The 16,324-nt window shown below is 43.9% G+C and overlaps 1 protein-coding gene across 1 annotated transcript in view; it reads right to left on the bottom strand.

Moving 5' to 3' along the window:
• The window catches only part of LDLRAD3 (low density lipoprotein receptor class A domain containing 3), a 269,577-nt gene extending 254,516 nt beyond the window's left edge, over positions 1 to 15,061 (bottom strand). Inside the window, exon 1 of the mRNA XM_031942063.1 lies at positions 14,963 to 15,061. Within this exon, the coding sequence (XP_031797923.1) occupies positions 14,963 to 15,008 (46 nt within the window). The 5' untranslated portion in view covers positions 15,009 to 15,061. The remainder of the gene's footprint in view (positions 1 to 14,962) is intronic.
• Positions 15,062 to 16,324: the final 1,263 nt, after the last annotated feature.

Genomic DNA, 16,324 nt, shown 5'->3' with positions numbered 1-16,324 from the left:
CTTGCACCCAGTAGGTATGTAATAACAGCACAATCAAAGATTTAAAACTGTATTTGATTTTTATTTTTGTTTTTTGGGGGGTGTTTGATTTCTGAGGACTAGTCCAACCCTCTTATCTAACAGATAAGTAAAGTGACTTAAATGACCTGACCAAATCCAAGGTAGTGAGTGGCACATGGAGGGCCGGAACCAAGGGCCGCTGACTCCACTACACTACAAGTCTCAAGTTTTCAGAACTGAATTGCACGTCTCCAAATATAGCAAATACAAAGTGGAATTATGAACAAATTGTAGAACACTATATGCTTTGCTCACATGTAAGCATTGCTACATTATATTTTCCATCTCTAGAGATGATTAGATTCCTCTAGAATCTGAAGAAATGGAACCTCTCCTAAATCTGGAGGGTATTCAGATGGCCAAGAAGCAGAAAGCAGGTGGATTCTTGGTTAAAGGGAGCTCTCCAGATACCCTTTCACTCAGACCTTTCCAAAGCATTGGACTCCTGAGTCTGCCTGCAGGCTGCCAGTTGCCAAACAAGTTTGACTACCAGATAATATGGCAGGAAGACAAGTTAGTTCTCCTCTGGAGGCCTCAGGCCAAGCTCAATGATAGGCTTGGACCGGATGATCTCTACACTCAGGCCCTTCCAACTGAAGGACTTTATTTCCATTCAGGACTTTGTCGGTAAAACTGAAAATCCTTCCTTTGGGCTTAGCAAAGAGGTCTTCCAGGGCCAGTCTTGGAATAAGAAAGACCTTAGTTCAAAGTTCAAGTCCTCCTTTAACCCATATTGCTCAGCAATTATATAAAGTTAAAAATTATAAGAGTTGGATACAGAGGATCCAAACCCTGGGAATGCTCCATACTGAGCGTCTGGAGCAAAAAGAAACACATGTGTGATATTATTATTATTATTATTATTATTATTAGACAACTAAAATTCACATTGTATTTTAATGTTTGCAAAATTCTTTATACATATTAAGTCACTTGATCCTCACTACATCTCTATAACATGGGTGGTATTCACATGCCCATTTCACATAAGAGGAAACTAAGTCCCAGAAAAAGGCTGAGGGATTTGGTGGTTAAGGGAAGTCACTTGCTCCTCACCACAACTCTATAAAATAGGTGGTATTCACATCCCCATTTCACCTAAGAGGAAACTGAGTCCCAGAAAAAGCCTGAGTGATCTGGTGGTCAGGGGAAAAAAGAACTCAAAACTTTAGACAAAAATTCCTAATGAGATAGGTGCAAAATGCCTCGAAAACCTCAGCACACTCTCTAAATGTCAGCTGTTGTCATTATTTTTATTATGAGTCAAAAGGGTCTTGAGAGACTGTGCCCTCACATCAGAGCATCCACACGTGCCTGGAACAACCCCTGGGCCTTTCCATCGGCCCTGATGCTACATCCCTGAATGTGTTTTGTCACTTCTGATTAGAACCTCGGCTCCTTGAAAGTGGAGACAAATAGAACAATGTTCTGTTTGAATCCCTGGTACTTGGCAGACAACTAGGCATACAGGGAGCGCTTAACAAGGCTCATTTTTCATTTCATCTATCTGGTTCAACCCCCTCATTTGCCAGATGAATTACCTGAGGCTGGGAGAGATTAACTGGAGATCTTGCCCAAGGTCACTGGCACGCTATTAGTAGCAGAACCGGGATCCTGATGCATGTCTTTTGGATCCCAACCCAGTTTTCTCTCTAGTTAAATTTACCTTTCGCAATCCATCTTTAAAGTGGGACTCACTACAATGTATTTTTTGGAGAGGGGAACCAGCTACAATGTAGCTTTCAGGGCTCACTACATTTCTTTAAAGGTATCTGAAAGGTTTTTTAAAAAATAAAGCTACACACAAAGCCATAACTTTAAAGTAAAATGGACTGGGGGAAAGTGAGAATTTTTGAGAAGACCAATAGAAAAAGAAAAGTTTTAAAACCAGCTTATCCCTAAGGTTGGGACATTTTCCCACCACTACCAACACTACCCTTATATATAACTGCAGAAATTCTCCCTAGAAGAGTAAAGCTTTCTAGGGAATGTGGCGGGGCAAGGGAGTGATGGGGGAGATGAGAAGGGACGAGATGAGGGGGGAAGAAAGGGAAAGATGAGGGAGGGGAAGAAAGAGAAAGGGGAAAATAGAAAGAGATGATGGGGAGGAGGGGAAGAGATGGAGGAGGAGAAGGAAGAGAAGGGGAAGGAAAGGTAAGAGATAGGGGGAAGGGAGAGGAGAAGAAGAGGTGGAGGAGAGGAAGGTAACAGATGACAGAGGCAGAGAAGAAACAAGCCCAAGAGATGACAAGAGGGGAGGGGAAGCTGGATAGAACAATAGGGGCTCTGTAGAAGGGAGAAAAAGGGAATGTTCCAGCTAAGGTTTCCACTCCAAGTTGCCCAGGAAAGCCTAGGGGCAGAGCTCTCCACATAGCTAGCAAGCTAGGTAGATGTCATATGCCCTCCCCCTACTCTCTCCCCCTCATTGCTACAGAGAGGGGGTGGAGGATTTTTAGTGACCAGTTCTCACCTGCCTTTCACTGGTTTTCTCAGATGCAGAAATTATCTGGGAGACATTTTAAGTCTGCCTGCTGGGGAGGCCTATGTAGGGCTCTGGAAATTTTCAGGAGCCCAAACATGTTTGTGGGAGGGAGCACCGGTGGAGAAAACATTAGTGAGCATTATGGATCTTTGAGGGGGTTGATATAACCATGTATAGAAGAAATATGTTTTATATATACTTAGGTGCACAATCTGTCTCCCCCATTAAAACATAAGTTTCTTGAGGGAAGAAACTTTTATTTTTTTGTCTTTCTACCTCAGCAAGAGCACACAGTAGGGGCTAAATAAATATCCGTTCATTAATTGACATCATATTTGCCATGGGAAGGACCACATAGGGAAATCTCAAATGCAAAATGTCATCTTGCCTCCTTCTGCCATTGTCACTGGCCATCAAGACCTGGCCTCAGAGGCCCTGCCCCTTTCCCCCATGAGCCATGGGCCTCACCCCAGAGTGGAACTACCCCAATTATATGGTATCTTCATCCCTGTCTGTCATGTCTAGTCAGTCCCAATTCCAGATTGTGCTTGATCAATTCCATCTGCCAGGGTGCCAGGGCCTAGCTAGGTGGGTATCTTGCCATCTGCCCTGCCACCTGGTGTCCATCCCCACTCCCATTTCCTACTTCTTTATTAGGGAACAAAAATCAAATCAACGTTTCCCATTGATTCAAAAAAAGGCTTTAATAATCTACTGCTCTATGGTTCCATTGACAACCCCCAGGATTTCTAAGGCCAAAGCTTTCTTCCAAAGGCCATTACTCTCTCTCCCCTTGGCAGTGGACTTTGTAATTTATTTTATTTTTTTGCTGAGGCAATTGGGGTTAAATGATTTTCCCAGAGTCACACAGTTAAGAAGTGTTAAGTGTCTGAGACCAGATTTGAACTCAGGTCCTCCTAACTTCAGGGCTGGTGCTGACTTAGCAGTTTTTAAGCGGGGATCCCAGGATGTGGATAGCTTTCGGGTGGGGAGAGGTCTATGAATTTGGATGGAGAAAAAAAAATCTTTATTTTCACTCACCACTATCCAAAATTTAGCATCTCCTTCAATTATTTCAAAACAACACACAACACACACACAACAAACTTTTGAGAAGGCTCCACAGGCTTTTCCCCAAAGCCAACAGGGTGTACAACACAAGGAAGGTTAAACAACCCTGACCTAGTAGAATGTAGACTTTTGAGAGCAAGAGCTGTTTTTGTCTTTGAATCTCCAGCCTGGCATATAGAATATATTTGCACATGTTTAGTGATTGGTTGATTTGGGGGATCTCTAAGAGCCTGAGTTTTATATCAACTCTGCCCAGTCCATTGAGGACCATCATGGTCTCTCAGAATTTTAGGGTGGGAAGAGGCTTCAGAGTCCAACTTAATCCCCTCTATCAGTCCATTTACAAGCTTTTCTGAAGTATCTATTATCTAGTAGCCACTTTTTTAGGTGTTGGAGATACCAAGAAAAAATAAAAATACCCCCTGCTCTTGGGAAGTTGTACATAAATAGGTATGTATATACATGATTCATTGAGAGTAGATAGAAGGGAAGGTTCTAGAAACCAAGGAGGCAGAGAAAGTTCTCCTGCTGAAAGTGGGTGAATCCTGAAGGATGCTATGGAAGCAGAGGTGAAGAGGACAAATGTTCCAGACGGAAAGCTTGGACAAGGGCAGAAAGATGGGAGGTGGATTCCCCGGTTAGAGAGGAAGGACAAGCCAGTGAAAGTTGGCCATATTGGACAATGGGAATCAGCCCTCTGCTTAAAATCCAAACCAGTGGGCAAGAACCCATTACCTCTAGGGGCCGCTGATTTTGTTTGGTTTGGTTACCAGATGCCTCAATTTACCTTTCTGCAACTATCATTCATTTCCCTTACCTCTCTGCTCTTGGGTCAAGACCAGTGTAAACACTATAAACAGACAATGTTCAATTCCCTATTCTACATTTTTGAAGATTGGATCAGAGTGTAGAGAGCATCTTCACAGACAAAGATGTTTAGAATCACAGATCAGTGCTGTCCTTCCAGAAGGGACCTCAGTAGTCCAAACCAGCCCCTCCTTTTATCATGGTAGTCATCATCCGATCATTTTCAGTCATGTCTGACTCTCTGTGACCCCATTTGAGGTTTTCTTGCAGAGATAATGGAATGGTTTGTCATTTCCTTTCTCATTTTACAGATTTAAAAAAAAGAAGGGAAATGGGGTTAAGTGGCTGCCCAGAGTCACCAACCTAGTGTCTGAGGCTAGATTTGAACTTAGGAAGGTGAATCTTCTGACACCAGACCTGCTCTGTGCACTATGGTGCTACTTAGTTGCTTCCTCATTCTATATGAAACAAACAAAAAAAATAATAATAATAATTCAGGGGCATTGGCTTACTTAAGTCCACATAGATAGCAATTGGCAGAGCCAGAATTCAAACTCAGCTACCTCCTGTGAATCCTCAGCTTTTCCTCTATACCAAAGCCCCACATTCCAGGAAGCATATAAAGCTAAAACAGAATAGGACTTTATAGACCACCTGGCTCAATTTCTTCATTTTACAAACAAAACCACTAAGATTCAAAAAAAAAAAAAAAAAATCTAAGGGGTTTGTCTCAGAGCACTCTGGGATAAGTTGGGGTAAGGGTGGGGAAAACAAAAAACAGCCCAGACTGATAACTTCCCTTACCACATTAAGCCCTGTCTGATCCAAGCCCACCCAGCAATAACCTTGGGGAAATAAAAAAGAACTCCAAATTTAAAGGCACAAGAGCAGGGTTCAAATCCTAGCTTTGCCACCTACTGCCCATGTGACTTGGAAGAGTAGTGTCTTGCTAGCCCTCATCTTTTCATCTGCAAAATGGTATGGGAAATGACTTCTGAATCACACCCAGCTCTTAACTATGATCAGTTCTTCAAAAACCTGATGATATTCCTATTTTAAAAAAATATATTTTCTATTTTTTTCTACCTTCCTTCCTTTCTTTTTTCTTTCTTTCACTCCCTCTTTCCATTCCTTCCTTCCCTCTTTCGATCTCACCCTTTCTCTCTCCCTCTCTTCCTTCTTCCCTTCTACCTTCTTTCCTTCCTCCATTTTTCCATCCTTTCCCCACTTCCTCTCCCCTCTCTCCTTCCTTCTTTTTTTCCTTCTTTCTTTCCTTCTATCCCTCCCCACTCTCTTTTTTCTTTTCCTTCTTTTTTCCAACACTTTCTCCAGTCGCAAAAGTCCCTTATACCGGACCAGTGACATTGAACATGGAGTGAATGTTCTGACAAACAGATGCTTAATGTCCAAAAACCACTGATTCATTTTCCCTGCAAACACTTTTCAAGGGCAAGTACGGTTCATTGGAGTAAAATCAGTGCCAGCCTTGACTGTGATGAAAATGGAGGGAACCTTTGTACAAGCCAGCCACTGTTTCTCTCTCAGATTCACACAAACAGCCCACGGCTGCCTTTTTGCAAAACATCAGTGGCCGAAGGGCAGAACACTGGCAAAAATACCTGGGTGACTAGGATGGCAAAATATTTTTTTTTGCACAAAACCAAACAAATATACTAGCCCCTAATGCCTTTTCTTGCTCTAACACATTTCCATTTGCCCATAAGATCATCCTGGTCTACAGTCACAATCTGATAATATGTGGTGCAGTGGAAAGATCCCTGGACCTAGCATGGAGGAACGATGGGTTCAAAGACTGCTTCTGATACCTATTTCCTCAGAGAGGCAAAGGTCACTTAGTTTCTCTAAGCTAGAGTTATCATATTATGTGAAAATGTCAGATGGGATAATTTCTTCTTTCTTTTTCTTTTTCTTTCTTCTTTGTTTTTTTTTCCTGAGGCAATTGGGTTAAGTGACTTGCCTAGGGTCATACAGGTAGGAAGTGTTAGATGTCTGAGATCAGAATTGAACTCAGATCCTCCTGACTTCAGGGCTGGTGCTCTATCCACTATACCACCTAGCTGCCCCCTTGGGATAATTTCTAATATTCCTCCAGCTCTAGATTCATGACTGGGTTTTTAGATCTTTGGAAGGATGGTCCAAGATGGTGCAAGGATGGTCCAAGAGCAAGTTACAGCAACATTGACCACCACTGCCTTTACTTTGAAGGCTACATTAAATATTCCAGGGATATGGCCTACCAAGCATTTCCAAGAGAATCTCTTAGCTCCCAACTTTGAGCTGGATAAGTGGTATTTTTGGAGCCGAACTGAGACTGACATATGCCTGCTAGACCGTGTGTCCTATCTCACTGACAGCAATCGAGGCAGACAATAGAGCAAATGGGAATCCACTTCTTGACAACAGCCAGGACTTTTGGTTTCTGGTGACATTCAACAGGCTGGAAAACATAGACCTGCTATGATGCTTTGAAAGGCTGGGATATTTTTAGGAAGGAGAAAATTCTTGACATTTAAAAAGAAAATCCCTTCCTTCTGGAAAGCCCTGGGATGTGTCTTAATTCCTTATCTGAACGTTTTTTGTTTCTCTTAGGTCATATGGAATTATAATGACCAAGAACCTCCCTTCCTTATTTGCAGAAATAAAGTTCTCCTGGTGGGAATATTGCATCAACTACTGGACAAGACTGTTGAGTAGGGTGATAGTATAGTATAGCCTGCAGCTGAAAGGGGCATCTGAGGAAGCAGGATAATAGGTTTATTAAGCACTTCCTCTATGTCAGCGATTGTGCTAAGTGCCACACTTAGCCAAACTGTGGGACAATAGTCTCTGCCCTTGAGGAGCTTACAGGGGAAATGACCTGTTACTTAGAAGATATGTATGTGTGTATGTGTTCTTTGTGTGTCTGTGTGTGTGCATGTATGTGTGTATCTTGATATAGATTATATATATGGAAATATAGAGACTCATATATAGATAGATAGATCTGTGTGTGCATCTTTATATATATTATATAAAAATAAACAGATATAGATATAGATATAGATATAGATATGTAAATATATAGATGTGTGTATTTTACACGTAAATATAGAGATGTTTATATCTTTATATATAAATATACAGATAAATGTAGGTGTGTATATCTTTACGTATAGATAGAGATAGAGATCTGTGCATCTTTATAGAGAGATGTAGACTATGTATCTTTCTGCGTAGAGACAGAGGTAGATATAAATGTGTAAATCTTTATATATAAATAGATATATAGATATAGTTATATATGTGTGTATCTTTATAAATAAATAGAAATAGATAGATATAGACACAGATGTTTCTATATATGGTGATATATAGATGTGTGTATCTTTATAGAGAGAGACAGATATATATGTGTGTACCTTTATATACAGAGACAGATATAGATATGTGTATCTTTATATATAAATAGAGATAGGCATAGATATGTGCGTGTTTATATACAGATAGGTAGATAGATAGGCATGTATCTTTATATAGAGACAGATATAGATGTGTGTATATCTTTGTATACAAATATAGAGACAGAGATATATGTGTATATATATATATATACCAATATACACATTTATGGATATATATTTACATATTTTATACACATATGGGTATATACATATATGGGACTCATATATATACTACATATGTGTATATGTTTTTGTATAGGTATATATATATATATATAAAACTTCAGAGAGCAATGCATTGAAGTAGGGATGGGGCAGGGAAAGGAAGGGAATTTAGAAGTCATCCAAACTGTGGCTTCTTAGACTTTTTCTACTTGTGACCCCTTTTCACTGGAAAAGTTTTTACATGAACCCAGGGATCTAGGCATATAAAATAGATATACAAATAAAACATTTAAGTAATAATAAATCCCAATTTCGCTTTCCCCACATTCAATGAGAGGAGTCACAAACCATAGTTTAAGAAGCTGGGATTTAAACTAAGGATCTTATTTTATATATGAGGAAATTGAGACCCAGAGATTAAGTGACACACCCCAGTTACACAGGAATAAATAACAAGAGTCATGACTGGAACTCAAGGCCTTTGGCTCTAAATCCAAACCTTTCAGTTGTGGTTTGATTGAACTGTCCTTTCTTTCCCCTTTGAAATTCTTTGTTGAAAAGAGGGTTCTTTGGGTGGAAGGGGAAAGAGAAAGATTTAGAAAAGAAGGTATCAGAAGACAGCAAGACATTTTTATATGCTGCTGTTAGGGAGGAAATTTCTGGTAGGGGAAAAAAATGTGACAGATTCTACTAATATGCAGTTTTTCTTGCTTTTTGTGAGCTTAAGTGATTGACACAGGCTTCAAGATAATGACAAAGCCTTGAGATGGGCTATGAGCAGCTCCCTCCTCCATACCCCTTTTGGTGAATATTGGGAGGGAGGGAGGGAGGGAAGGAACGAGAGAGAGAGAGAGAGAGAGAGAGAGAGAGAGAGAGAGAGAGAGAGAGAGATTCAAAGACAGACAAAAAGGAGAGACAGAAGAGGAGAGAGAAAGGAGACACAAAGAGAGACAGAAAAAGAAACAGAAACAGAGTAAAAGACAAAGGAGAGGGAAAGGGAGAGAGAGATTGAGAGAGTGACTCTCCCACATTAGGTGGAGACAGGAAGTACTCCACATGCTTATCTTGTGTTGTGGGTTGGGTAGAAATAACACACTTGCCTTTCAGTTCAAAGAATTGCTTTTGCCCTCTAGCCTGGAGGCTCCCAGATGAGAAGCCATTCACACAAGAGTCAGAATCACAAGAACTCATTCTGGACAAGGGGACCCAAATGCAGTAGAAAGTGTGCTGATTTTGGAGGCAAATGCTCTGGGTTTGAATTCTGATTTAACAACCTATGTGACCTTAGAAGCAAGACACATCATCTCTCTGGGTCTCACTTTCTTCCTCTACAAAACGAGAGAATTAGGCTAAATGATCTTTTTGGTCTCTTCTTATTTAAGTCTAAGATCCTCTGACCTAGAGGCCACCATGTCCAGCTAGTGCCTGGGCGGGAGTCTCCTCTAAAACAGCAAGTAACAATTGGTCATTCAGCCTCTGGTTGAAACTGCTGATAATGAGGAACTCACGGTTATACAAAACTTTTCAATAACTGCAATATTTATTTTTATACATACATACATATTAATATATAGACAGAAAGAGAGGGGAGAAAGGAGAGAGAGGGGGGAGGGAAGGAGAGAGAGAGGGAGGGAGAGAAAGGAGAGAGAGAAAGAGAGAAAAGAGAGAGAAAGAGTTCCTCAATTTACTCATCTGTAAAATGTAAAACATGTCTAACAAAAAATATCATTGGATTGTTGGGAGCTTCCAGTGAGTAATGTCTGTTCTTGATGTTCCTAGTTCTGCACTTTAAGCCCACCCAGGCCGGTCTGCCATACTCCCTGGTCAGACCACATCTAGAAGGTCATTACTAAGCATTATTACATTTGGGGAAAGGTATCAGTTAAAGTATGCCCAGAGGAAGGTAAGCAGGCTGGTGAGAAGATCGGAAACCAAATCAAGAAAGGATCAATTGAAGGAAATGAAGACAATCATCTGGAAAAAAGAGGAAAGTATTATACACCATAAATTATCTTCAAATAGATAGAAGAGCACTGAAATTTGCTATCCTTGGCTTAGGATGAACCAGTGGCATGGGCTGGAGACTGTATTTATAGGGAAAAAAAATCTTCCTGAAGATTAAAACTGCCAAAAAGTAGAATGAGCTGGCCTAGGAAATAATGGGTTCTCCATCATCTGATATTTTCGAACCGTGCTGAATGATCTCTTGACAAATGGGAGTCCTATTTGTGAACTGGTTGGGTCAGAACTCCTCATAGGCCCCAAGTTTAAATCCTAACTTGGTCACTCCCTATGTGATGTTAACATCCCTGAGACTCGGTTGCCTTATCTGTAAAACTAGACAGTATCAGAATTGAGCAGTTGGCCTTTATAACCTTTGTCAGCCTGAAATCTACAGTCTGATAATCTGTAATCTCTGGGTCTCCTCCAATTCTGAGATTCTGAAATTCTTCCTCCCCTTAATGGAGGAAAGCCACAAAAATGTGTTAAAAATGGAGCTTGGCTCTATTTCTTCCTCCCTGTAGAATCGAGGTGAATCACTTAACCTTAGTAAGCCTCCTGGTCTCATCTGGAGAGGATTGGTCTAGATGATCTCTAAGGATTCTTCCAGCATGAAATCCTCTGATTGATCTGAAGCCTCTCTTCTGTTCTCAAAGCTAAACCTGTCTGCTTCCTTCCAAAGGTCTTATGATGGCCTGGCTTTTGGTTCTGTCCATCACCACCCTGGTCAGTTATTTAGGAACAAGCTCCAGTTTTCCAGTGTCTCTTCAAAAATGTGTGTGGTGCTCAGAAGTGAAAAAAAACACTCCAATGGGGGCTGGTCAGAGTGGAGTGCAGATCTAGTGACTATCACCCTCCATCTCAAATGGCCTTGCTGAACTTCTCACATTTAAGGGGATTTCCTTTGGAGATGACTTTAGTCTTGATTGTATTTTAAAGCTGACCTGTGGGCTTGGAGCACTCCCACTGAAGAAAATCTCTCTATTAATGTCCATTAATTAGCAAAGGCACAGATTAGTAGTAGATTTAATCTATGTCACATATAGTAGTATTAATAACAGTAATACTAGCTTACATTTATATAATACTTTATATACATTATTCAGCTTGCAACAATCCAGTGATACTGTTTTGTTAGCCAAATTTTACATTTTACAGATGAAGAAACTGAGGAAAGTGATTTGCCTAAAAATATATGACTTGTAAGCAGAAGGGAAGAGCTTTAATTCAAGATCTCTGATTCCAAAGGTGTATCGATCAAATAATCATAAAGGTCCTCCTTGGAGAGGTTATGAAAAATGTTAACTCCAAAGTCAGAGGATCTGGAGTCAAATCCTGACTCCGTTATTTCCTTTCTATGTGACTTTGGACCTTGGTGGTCTCAAGTTGCCTCATCTGTAAAATAAAGATATTTTCTCATATGCTTTCTCACCTTCCAGCCCTAAGACTGATCTGACAACCAAAAATTAAGTGGACCCTGAACACCAATATGAGCAACCGATCTCACCGGAGAAACAAGAAAAATACCAGTATAGACTCAGCCAAAGGTTCTTATCAGAGGACACGTGCAGCTGAAGGGGACGCCAAAGTGTCCTGCTTGTGAGTCATCACCTCAGACCCTCCATCAGCATCCAGACATGCTCAAGGTTATGTGAAATCGGGTTGGTCTCCTATCAGAGATGCCCTGGAAGCCTGCCTGCTTGGTACCTGCAGCCAAACACCAGCTGCACAATCTGAGGTCCCACGTGATCAGGAGTGGCCCAGAGGGGCAGCCTGGACCGAAAAGCTTCAATAATGTGGAAGCAGCAAGTTCCATCCCCTCCACCTCTCTGTCTCTGTCTCTCTTTCTGTCTCTGTCTGTCTTTGTTTCTCTCTCTTTTCCTCTCTCTCTCTTCTCTGGCTTTGTCTCTGTCTCTCTTCTCTCTTCTCTCTTCTCTCTCTCTCTCTCTCTCTCTCTCTCTTTCTCTCTCTCAATCTCTCCCCCCCCCAACCCACTCTGCTATGACCTTGGACATATCATTTTGCCAAAATGAACCTCAGTCTCCTTATCTATAGAATGGGGGTTTTGTTTTTGTCCGAACCTTAGTCTATCTGATAAGGAAATGCCCACTTCCTATGAATGTGCATGGCTGATCGCTAACACATTCATTGACTTTTCTGGGGCACAGGAAAAGCCGTCCAGGATCAAATACACAGTATATGTCAGAGGCCTGAACCCAGGTCTCCTTGACTACAAAACCTGAGCTCTAACCCCTATACTGTGCTGCTTCTCAAAATAGAAAAAGTAACACATAAACTGCCTGTTGCATAGAGGTGGTGGAGATTAAATGAGATAAGGCATATAGTATATGTATGTGTGTGTGTGTATATATACATATATATGCTACTATTATTATTATTGTGACCAAATTAATTATTACTCATTGATCAGAAGCAACAGTGTGATGTAACAAAAAAAGAGCTTAGTTAAAACCTGAGTTCAAGTCCTGGCTTTGCCATTAATGACTACTTTACTAGGGAGTATGGTATAATGGAAAGATCACTGTCTCTATAGTGGGAGGTCCAGGATTCAAATCCTGTCTCTGGTAACCTTGGGCAAATTATTTTCATCCCTGGGCCTCATTTCCCTCATCTGCAAAAAGGATGGGATGGCCCTGGATGAATAAGCTGAATTTCTTGCTATTTCTAAATCTCTGATCTTACTTATCTGTTAAAATAAGTTTAGTAATATCTATACTTACCTTTTCAGACAGTTAGATGACTCATCCCGCTTTGAAATCTCATGACCTTATAATAATCTCACTTTTCTCCTTTAAGCCTCAGTGGGCAGCTAGGCAGTGAAGTGAATAGAGACCTGGAGTCAGGAGCACTAAATTCAAATCTAGCCTCAGGCACTTATTAGCTGTGTAACCCTGAGGAAGTCACTTAACGCTGTCTGCCTCAGTTTCCCCATATGTAAAATAAGCTAGAGAAGGACAGGGAAAGATCTCTGACTTCATTCAGGGCCATCTCATCATCTTGATCTGTATCTTGACTCTGGAGGAGATAGTGAGGTTCATGACTTTGCACAGTCCCCCCTCACTCAAATCGAAATCACTAGCATCGTCTCCCTGATGTTCTAGTTGTATTTTGAGAACGAAGGACCAACCACAAGTTTTCTAAGTACAGGAGATGTGATGTGAGAGCCACGGCTTCCACAGGTGAGATGAATGCCTTTAAGTCAGTCAAAACAATTTCCATCCAGCGAAAAGGGCATATATTTGACTTTTGAATTGAGTTTTGCCTTGGTTTCCTCAGCATTGAAATGAGGAGGCTGTAGTTACCTCTAAAGTAACTCCCAACTGTAGAACTCTGATCTCCAAAGGAAATGAATGGCCTTCATCATCTCTCTGTAGAGCTCTGGCCTTAGGAGTCAGAAAAGTCATTTCCTTTCTCTGGGTCAAATGAGGAGGTCAGCGTGGATCAGTTCTTAAAGTAGGATTTATGAACTTGTATATGTGTGTGTGTAATATATATATATATTATACACACATACATGTACATGTATAAACATATATAACACACATATATATATATGCACATATACACATGTGTATGTACATATATATATACACACATATATTTGATAACTAATTAAATCATGGGTTCCTTTTGTAATCCTCTGTATTTTATGCATTTAAAAACATCCTTCTGAGAAGGCTTCCTCAGTTCCACCAGGCTGCCAAAGAAAGGGTCCCCAATATACAAACAAGGCAATAAACGCTGGTTTGGTGATCTCTGGGCTGCCTTGCAGGTATGACATCCTTGGAGATCAGTGCAATAGTTGCCCCTTTCTCCAGTCTCCTCATGAAACAGATCAGGAGAGTCGGTCCTCAGATCTGCTCCCCAGGCTTTCTATTCCCACCAGCCCCCACTACGCACCTCTAAAAGAAAACAAGCCAGCAGTCAAGTTAATCATTCCAAACTCTCCCGGACGGAAGCTAAGCTCTCCCTTCAGTACCCCGGCCTGCCGGGAGTTTAAAGGAACCAAGATTCCTTATTTCTTTTGTGAGTTAGAAAAAGCATTACTTAGTAAGGTTGGTACCGATCTCCAATCTGCAAACACCCAACACGCTTGGGGAAGCTGAGCTCCTGCTAGAATTTCAATCAGTCCCAAGGCCTTAGGGGGGAAACTGAGGCTCGGGAAGTGTAAAAGCCATACAAAAGCTAGGGCAACGTTAAGCTTACGGAGCTGGGCAGCAATCGAAGGTCTCCCGGGAGCGGAACAGAATAGAAAGGACTTTGCACCCGCTCAGCCCACCCAGCCCACCCAGTCCCCGGACATGTCCAGGCTGGAGGGCACAGGGAGAAACACACAAAAATACACCCAGGACAGGGCGTGAGCTCCGCCCCGCAGACTACTCAGACTTTAGCCTGCTCCGGGGGCCCAATGCCCCGCGCCCAGGTGCACCCCCCTCCCCCGGCGCCCGTGCCCCACGCCACGGTCACACTCCAGCTCCCCGGGCACACACGCGTGCATGCATGCTTGAGTGCGTGTGCCCAGGCCAGGAGAGCTGCATGAAGAGGAGGAAGAGGGCTGGAGGAGAACGGGAGGAGGTGGGCAAGAGGAGGAGGAGGAGGAGGAGGGAGAAGAGGAGGAGGAGGAAGGAGGAGGAAAGGAGGAGGAGGAGGAGGAAAGGAGGAGGAGGACTAGGACGAGGACGAGGACTAAGAGGAGGAGGAGGAGGAAGGTCCGCCCTGCAGCTCGGAGAGCGCAATCGGGGAGGAAGGCAAGGGGAGGAGAGAGGGTAGGAGGGAGGGAGGACCAGGACGGCCAGCGATCGCAGCCCCAGCCCCAATCCGGCCGGCCCCAGCCCGCGCAGGCCGAGGAAGTTTGCCCGGGCCCCCTCCCGCGGCCGCCCCCAGACTCACTCACCCCCGGCGCTGCTCAGCAGCAGGCACAGCGGCCCCAGCAGCCACATGGCGCGGCCGCCGCGGCTCCCGCTGCTCCCCGGCCGCCGCCGCCGCCGCCTGCCCGCCGGCCTGCAGAGTCCCTGGCCCGGCCCGGCCCGGCCGCCTCCTCCCCCTCCCCTTCTCTCCCCTCCCCCTCGGCCCCGCCCCTCCGGGCCCCCGCCCACCGCGCAGTCCCCGCCCCGCCCCGCCCCGCCTTCCCCTCTGCTCCCCAGCCCCGCCCCGCAAAGTTTAGTGGGAGCCTCGGAGCGGCTGCCGCCCGCACCTCCTTCCCCTCCCCCCACGCCGCACTCCAAGGCAGGAGGAGGTGTGGGGAGCCCGGGAGCGCAGAGGGGAGCTGGGCAGCATCGCACCCCCGTGTGCCCGCTGTAGCCGCTGCCCTTCCTTCTCGGCTCCCTCCCTTCCCAATGGCGCCCTGAGACTCCTCTAGCCCTTTGTTCCCCTTCTCTCCGGTCTCTGCCCTCTCCGCCGCCTCTTCCTCTCTTCCTCTTCCTCTCCTTTCTTTCCCCTTTCCCTCTTACGTCCCCATCCGAGTCGTTCTAGACGCTTCCCTCCCCACCTCTCCCAGGTGTCCCTCCCCCCCCCCAACAAAAACAGAATCCGACTCCCTCCGCACGCATCCCGCTCTGCCCCGAAGCCTGCCCCGGACACTTTCCGGGATGCAACAAACTGAGCGAGTGCGGACTGTCAGCAAGGTAGCAGCCGGGCTGGGAGCTGGAGGCAAGCGATCCATCTCCCCTCCCGCACCGACCCTTCCCGCAACCTGCCCACGTCCGCGGGGATGACGGCCCCCGCTGGCACAGCTCCCGAGCCGCCTTCCCAGGACCCCGCGCTTCCTCCGGGGAATGGCCCTGCTGCCCCGGGCAACCTCAGGGGTTTCCCGAGCCCTGCCCCCTCCCTAGCCCAGCCTGCTCCTTGAAATCACTCTAACTTTGAGTTTTCTTATTATTAACTTATCTATTCCGCAGGGACTGTAAGTGGTTTTGGTCTTTGCATCTTGAGCACCCTAGGACAACCTGTGGCAAATTCAAATGCTTAAATGGAAACGAACTGACATGCTTTTAGGTGTCTGGGCAACTCTTGTCCCTCTTTTACTAAAAGCGTGATTTAGTTACTAGAAAGGAAAACGTCTCATATCCTATCTTCCTAATTATGTAAACTAGGACATCATACTTAACCTCTGTGCCTCAGTGTCCTCAACTGTCAGATGAGACCTTTGCCTCCAAAGACCTACCAGTTCTAAATCAATGATCTTCTGAAAATTCACCACAAAAATGTTGAAAGACCTTCCTCACTTTATCTTGCTATCATGAGGACAGAAGCACGG

Source organism: Sarcophilus harrisii, chromosome 6 (assembly GCF_902635505.1).
Source record: "Sarcophilus harrisii chromosome 6, mSarHar1.11, whole genome shotgun sequence".
Classification (NCBI taxonomy): Eukaryota; Metazoa; Chordata; class Mammalia; order Dasyuromorphia; family Dasyuridae; genus Sarcophilus; species Sarcophilus harrisii.
Note: the sequence above shows the minus strand (reverse complement) of the source record. Positions and strands in the feature narration are given on the sequence as shown.